Genomic DNA, 7542 nt, shown 5'->3' with positions numbered 1-7542 from the left:
AGGAAGTGGGCAGGGGGGGGGGAGCGGGCAGGGAATGGGCAGGACGTGGGGAGCAGGCAGGCAGCAGGGGGCGGGAGCGCAGCCTCTGGCCCCAGCCCTCGCTTAGCCTCCCCCCCAGGTAACCCCACTCGTGATGAGGACAGAGCCGTGGGGCTGGCTGCTGGGGGGTTTATCGCTAAGTTGCCTCCTCATAGGCTCAGAAGAAGCCTGGCCCTGGCTGCCACGCAGGTATCCGTCTGGCCCACTGTCGACTGGCAGTAGTCAAGTGGCTGGGGGGTTTTCCCCAGTAGTAAGTTTCTGTCTAGTGAGGGAAACTCTCATGCCAGCCCTTTCCTGTGCTAGGTTGAGCCCTCTGGGAAAGCTGTCACCCTGAAGCATGGCTGGCATCGCTCTCCACACCCAGATGAACTCAAATGGTGTTCAAGGCTGCTCTGGGTACAGGTGCTGCCGATTGCAGTTGCCTCGTTTCAGCTTTCTTCCATAGAATCATAGAATGTCTTGGGTTGGAAGGGACCCCTAGAGGTCATTTAGTCCAACCCCCCTGCAGTGAGCAGGGACACCGCTAACTAGATCAGGTTGCTCAGTGTGGTTCCACCTCTGAGCTGTATTACAGCGGCAGCTTCGTGAAATGGCAGCTCTGAATCTGTCTGTCGATGTGACCCAGAAGGCCTGGGCATTGCCCTTTCCATATTGGCTACCATCAGGATAGCACTGCTTGCCCTGCCTGGCTCCATCAAAACAGGCACTGGCAAGACTAAGGGATGCCGGCAGAAAATCTGAGGCTCAAACAAGCAAAGCTTCAAGGAAGCACAATTCTTCTACTTTCTGGTACGCCTCTGTGAATGCACAGCATGGAAAACCAGAGAGTGCAGAGGAGTCATGAAATAGCACCGTAGGCCAGGCATGGTAAACGTGGAACCAATTATTTGAAGAAGCCCCAATGGACTAGGGAGGTGCCATAGAAAAGGGATGTGGGCACAATTCAGTTTGCTAACTACGCTTGCCTTTTTTCATGTGAATGAAAGAGCTCTCTCTAGCATCACCAAAAGCAAAGTACTTAAATAAAGTACCTAAGCAGTGCTAGTGTAGGCAACTTAAAGCTAGTTCTTGTCAAATCTGGAAAATTCCGGGACTGTAAGACTTCAGGTTGATAAACATGAGAGGAATGGGAAGAGAGGTAACAGCTGCCTGTGGAGCTCTAAGGAGTTAGCAGGAGATGGGGTGGGAAGAAACTTGGCTATAAGAAGTCAGTATCTTTCTGAAGTCTGCAACAGCTTTGACTCTAGTGGAGTTAGGTGCTTTAGTTCCCAGGGCCACCCTTTGAAAGTACTTTATGGGTCCTTCTTGTTGATAAGGACTGAGACGTTAATCAGAGGTTAGTGGTTTTGTTAAACAATATTGTGTCTCTGTTAGTTTTAATTTCTGGTTCACTGATAATCATAGCCAATCATCACTGAAGAGACAATGTTCTCAGATAATATTTAGCTTGAAGCTTGCTCTATTTGTGTCAGATCTCATGACTGACTTCATTGCATACTTCTCCCAAAGCAGTTGCCTTAATAAAAGATATTGCTTCTTCCCACAAACGTTGCCTTAAATGACTGTAGCTACAACCCTATTACTATTTGTGCTACAGTAAATATGTCATAGTCTTCCCGGGACTTTCATCTGAATGTTTCGGTCACTGCAGTGAGAACACTGTGGCTGTACATGTCAACGTACACGTACATTTGGCAACAGCCCAGCTAGCTTGGACACTGTTACTGTGTTGTGCTAACCCAGACTTCCAGAAACACGAAACTCTCAAGATCTGTAGGTGGGCTGGGTTGAGGAAGCTGAGCTCTTATTGCCTTGGCTGTGCTCTTATCAGCACAACTAGTCCTTTAGCTGAAGGTAGTTCTGGTATATATCTACCTACTGCCAATGATCGCAGGGTAGTCCTGCTAAAAGAAAGACCCCCGGAGCCTGTTTTTTTGTTTACTGTGATTTAAATAGGAACACCACCACACACACACCTTAGAACTTCATAGAGCTTATGTAGAAGCCTCTCCTGCAGAATGCCCTCAAAAGTGCAATCAAAACTTTAATCAAAACCTTAATGATCAAATGCATCTGCTTTGGAGTAGAAGGGACTTGTGTTATTTACTGCTCATACTTTCTATGGGGTAAGATGGATAAGTAGGAATGGAGTGAGAAGCTTGTGTAACAGAGTTATCTCTGGCTGTGGGACAAATTGCGAATAGATTCCATAAAATCATAAACATGCAGAAGGAAAAGTTATATTGCCAGCCCACCCTGATGTCAGCATGCTGATAATGATGATATATTGAGGCTCTGAGGACAGAGATGGGAGTTCATTACTTCTTTAATCTGAGCGTTTTATTGCTTTACAATGTAGGACAGAGTGAGAGTGCAAAGCTCTTTCCATGTTGAACTCTTGTTTTCCTTGGATTACCAGGAGTTTATGTTTAGCAGGTTTTCCAAACAAAATACCTCACCCTTTCCCAGTCGTGTTTGTGCTGCATGTAACATTACCCTGTGCTGGTGTGTGCACTGGCAGGTTAAAATTAGACTTCCCAAATGTCAGCACAGCAGCTTGCCACTCGCTTACTTTAACAAGAGCGTGCTGCTTCGATTTGTTGTGAATTTCTTGTCTATGTTACTCTAAAGAGCAAACAAGCAAAGTCTTACTCAGATGCTTAAGTATGTAGTTAAAGAGTGCATGCATAATGATGCATATTTGGTTTATTCAAGTTTCAATCTGCCGGTGATCAAAATAATCGTAACAATACAAAGTGGCAAATGGATTACAGCTGATTATTCTGAAAGCAGCTTTTGTACTACTGATAATAGCAATAATGGTTGTTTCTAGTTACTGAAGTACTTTACATTGCTTTAAACAAATTTGACCATACGTGCCTGAGAAGAAGAATTGGGGTTTTTTCTTTAAATCTTGGCAGAAATAATGCATAAATGGTGATTTTCAAAGAAACAATATTTGCCTTAAAAGCGTATGTGTGAGATTCTATGCCTTTTAAGTCACTTTTTGAGGAACAGCATTCTTTAAAAGAAGACTCTTCTTATCCATTCACATCCCTCACACGCGATTTGTGATGGTTTGGAGCAGGGCATGATAAAACATGTGCAAAAACGATGCTGAGTTTTATCTCAAAAACCTCTGTACGGATAGGAGTCGATCCATACGTCCCAGCACGCAGTCTGATGTGGCAGGGGCATGAGAGGCAAGAAAAGGTGTGGATCTGTAACATCCCTGCGGTTCCGTGTTTCTACTTGTGTGTGAGGTGTGTGTTTGTGTATGACCCTGTTTATGTTAACATGGTAACAACCATGCAACAGCACATCCTATATCTCGTTCAGCCACCAGCTGTTAATATCTTATAGTTGTGCTTTTTTTTCTGGTCTCATAAATGCTTTGGAAGACTGGTTCTGTCTAACCTGGATTTCTCTTCTGGTTCCCTAAAATACCAGTGTCCTAGCCCATTTTTTCCTACTCTACTCTTCTGACTCCATCTTGCTCATGCGCTGCCGAGATCCAGGAAAGAGCAGTTCCTCTGCCCTTGCTTTCATGAGCGCTTACGCACAATTTCACCAAAATCACTCTCTTGCCTACCGTCTCAAGTCTTAACAACAAATAGAAAACAAACCTCCGCATGTACTGCTTTAGACACAGAGCAAACCAGAGAACACATTGCGTAGTAGACTCTTAATTAGTCCCTGTCTCTGCGAAAACTCGTTCCTGATGTAAGGCAAGAAGAGTCCATTTGTTTTTACGCTCTGATAGATGGCTTCCAAATCCAACGCTTTCCACTAAAATGGACATTCCGAAACAGCACACCTTTGATCTTTAAAGTTAAAATATTAGCCTGTGTTACAGCAAGTATATACATGTGGACCTGATTTCCAGCATGTGAATATTTGCACAGTATTCATGGACGCGGTGCTTTGCTACCTAATTTCCTTAGATACTAAAAAGAGTACCAAGAGCTGTCACTGACCTTGCTATCTTTCTTCCTCTCCCCATCCAGCAAGCAGGACGCTTATTTTTGCATGGAAATTAGAGCTGGAAGACACTTTAGTCCATCTCGCTGCTAACAGTGGTTTGTTACTGATAGCATATTTACTGAAACTTTGTCCAGTGTACTTCTCACATATTACCAACCACAGAGTAGAGCTTACTGTCTTTCTTGGAATACGTATCACTACGACAAAGTTGCTTCTGATATTCTGCCTACAACATCCTTTATTTATTTCATCACAATGCTTTAATCATAATCTCTTGCACAAGCCAAAATAATCTTTTTCTCCTCAGGCTCACATCTTGCAATACACATAGCTCTCCGTATGTTCCAGTTAAATTACACTTAACTTACCTTCTACTTTGAAGATAGTAAGGTGAGGTCTGCAGTGGAATGCACCCAGTGCGTTGCCAGCACAGTTCATCCAAAGACCCTGGAAAACCCAGGTTGCAGTGATAACAGATGATGCTCGACTAGTGACTTTCCACTCGTTCGATGCAGTAGCAGCAATAGCAGCCCCCAGCCCACAGAAACAAAATATGAAAGCTATAATCTGTATTCCTAGCATGTTTCTCTGTAACCCAGGGACTTAGTAATGCCACTGCGTGGAGAGAAAAGTACTTGAGTCATGTGAGTAAGCAAAAAGGCATAACATAAGCAAATTATGCTTGAACAAGTTCAGTAACACTCGCTACGGAAAGTTAATGTGGCTGAAAGAAATTGTCATGCTCGAGTGATTTAAGAAAGGCCCTAGGCATTACAAATCTTTAGAAAGAAAGTAAAGGTACAGCTTTATGGGAGTTAATTGCTAGTACTAATTACTAATTTCTAATTGTAAAAATTAATTAAAATGTTTTTATATTTTTTTTCAATTAAGGTATTCCAGTTAATGCTTAATTTTTAGTTAATTGGAAACTTACAACCATTGCATCTAGCAAAATAAGTTCAGAGTCCAAACTGTACAGCGCAATTTAACAGATTACCATAACATTTTAGAAGGATCACACAACACTTGAAAAATAAATTTTAAAAGGCTGTGAAATTAATTCAGCCATAACCAGCCACCATACAAACAGCTCTGGAACAGTAGCATCTTGGAGGCAGTGTCTGCGGATGTATTTGCAGAATGGCAAATCCAGAGCAACAACAGAAGCAGCAAGCGGTCTCTGAGCAGTGATGCAGCTGCAGTAGTCAGCAGAATGAGCCTTTTGTAGCACCCGTTGAGACTTCTTCTTTGGTCAGTGTAGAAAATTTACTGCTTCTTATGGTATGCCTATGCTGCACAATGAACATCTGTCCCACCACTGACTGAGCTCCTGCAACCTCCTGCCATGAAAAATCCTCAGAGTATATCACCAATTTAATAAAATGTCATCTTTAAAGTAGTAGGCAGTGACAGCACCACACCGAAACAGTTATTCTGCTTCCAGTTCCTGAACAGACCGTCATTACTGGTGTGGGACCTACACACCATTTTGCAGATGTGTGTGGCCTTCACTCTTTTAAGACGCCAATTTCCAGCTTTACTCATGCCTCTTCTCATTCTCTGGTCCTTTTGGCTTCCTCTCTGAAGAAGGAGCATGCGTCTCTTCTCTTTGGTCTTACTGTATGCCATTTGGTGATGTGAGATCACCCTGGGTATTGAGCACACACCATCACTTTTGACAAGTAATAGTCTATTTTTTTTTTTTTTTCCTTTGGGTGCTTCTAGTGTTGCTTCTCCCTGTTACAGCTGTGGTAAACACCACACTGAACTTTGGCATCGGAGTTTTTCTGTAGACTTTTCAGAGCTCAAGGAGGGGGTAATCAAGGATTCTAAAACATCATTGACATTCCATGTAAAGAGCAAGAGGAATTTTACTGAGACCGTCCTGTTGAACCATCACCTGATACTTCCACTTTAACCAGCCTTTGGCTCAGTGCTGAGAAGTAGGACCCAAAAGTGTGATTATGCAGACCAGAGAATTACACTAAAAGAAGGAATTTATTTTCTGAATAATTAGTAGGCTCACATCCCACGCATCAAGGGCAAATAGAAAGCTTTTCATTAACACAGCCAGCTCGAGAGACATGGAAAGTGGTTTTGCTACAGAGAAACACTATAATACAGCAGGTTGTTTTAATGACGAGGACAATATTACACAGAGAGGAAGCAATTTTCCTTCCTGTCAAACAATGCAGTAACATATTTTTCTTATGCCAAGGGTCAACCATCATGTAATTCTTCATATATCTTTTCACTAAGTTTGAAAGGAATAGAGGAGAATACAGAAATGGCTCCATCTTTGAAGCAGATTCCTGAGAGCTAATATTATTTTTTTTGTTCTATCTCTGCCATACAAAATGGTGGTGTTTTGGGGTTTGTCAAAGGCTGTGTTAGCTTGCAGAGAAGACTGAGAAGAGATGTCATTAGGTACCTTTTTTTTTTAAACCAGCCCAGTGACAGTGATGTTGGCCAAGTGCTCAGAGAAGCTCAGAGATGTTTTACATCTGATGCTAAATTCAGGCCTTGTCCTGGAATTCCCCAGAGTGTTCTCCTCATGATCCAGAAAAAAAACTGAGAAGCTACTCATTGGGCTGGAAAAGCAAAGGTGACTGGATGCAAACACTACCTCATCCCTCCCCTCTCTGCTTTTACTATGCATAGCAGTGTGCCCTTATCACCGAAGCCTGTGAGGAGCTACCCAGGCTCAGCAGGACAGGGCCACCTGGTTGCTTCTTAGTGACCTGGGCCAAAGGCGGCGGTGCCTCCTCAGTAAAACCTCATTGCTTTAAACCAGGTATCATGGTAGGAAAGGGCTCCGCGTTTCTGTTTTTAGATAAACTGCCACACAAACTCCTAAGTCAATTCCTCTTCTAACTCTTAGACGATGGTATACAAAAGTCCCATCCAGTACACATTCACTCATGAGTGTCATGCTCGTGGGACACTGAAAGCCACTCGCTTGAGTGCTGTAGGCAGCACTTGAACTGTAGACTGCACTTTTAGGGCTTAAGGAGGATGGAGTGGTTTCTTGGCCTTTATCCCGATTCTCCTCTAGTGCATGACTTGGTGGAATTCTTGGTTACAAGCACTTCACCCTGCATTGTTTCTAGGTGGTTAGTGTGTGAGTGATGAATAAATTAAACAGATACTTAAGTGATAAGAAAGAAGTAAGCAGTCCTGTTTACAACCCTCATTTCTTCTATAAACTGTCAGGAAGTAAGTTAATCAGTCATTTAAGAAGTTCAAGGCAAAGTTGAAAGTTAACCTGTTAATGGCTTTTTCCATTATATCAAAACTTCTTTTCTCTGTTACTGAACAGACAAAAGTTGGAAAACAGCTGGGAGCTTAAGCACTGTTTAAATACAGGGTTAGAAAAGGGAAACCATTGCTACGGGCCTTTGCTGAACCATTTTCCCCAAACTCCACCAAGACACTAGCTGATTATGTGATGTATCGCTGGCTCTCTTTAATTGAACGCCGTGTCAGTAACATGTAATATTTCTACTACTACTGATATTC

The 7542-nt window shown here is 42.8% G+C and overlaps 1 protein-coding gene across 1 annotated transcript in view; it reads right to left on the bottom strand.

Annotated features, from left to right (window-relative positions):
• CLDN10 (claudin 10) overlaps nucleotides 1-4605 on the bottom strand; it is a 68360-nt gene extending 63755 nt beyond the window's left edge. Inside the window, exon 1 of the mRNA XM_009634594.2 lies at nucleotides 4392-4605. Coding sequence (XP_009632889.2) covers nucleotides 4392-4605 — 214 coding nt within the window. The remainder of the gene's footprint in view (nucleotides 1-4391) is intronic.
• Between the last annotated feature and the right edge of the window lie 2937 nt (nucleotides 4606-7542).

The sequence above is a fragment of the Egretta garzetta genome, unplaced genomic scaffold (genome assembly GCF_000687185.1).
Source record: "Egretta garzetta isolate BGI_Z169 unplaced genomic scaffold, ASM68718v1 scaffold442, whole genome shotgun sequence".
Taxonomy (NCBI): Eukaryota; Metazoa; Chordata; class Aves; order Pelecaniformes; family Ardeidae; genus Egretta; species Egretta garzetta.
This window is presented reverse-complemented; position numbering and strand designations above follow the sequence as displayed.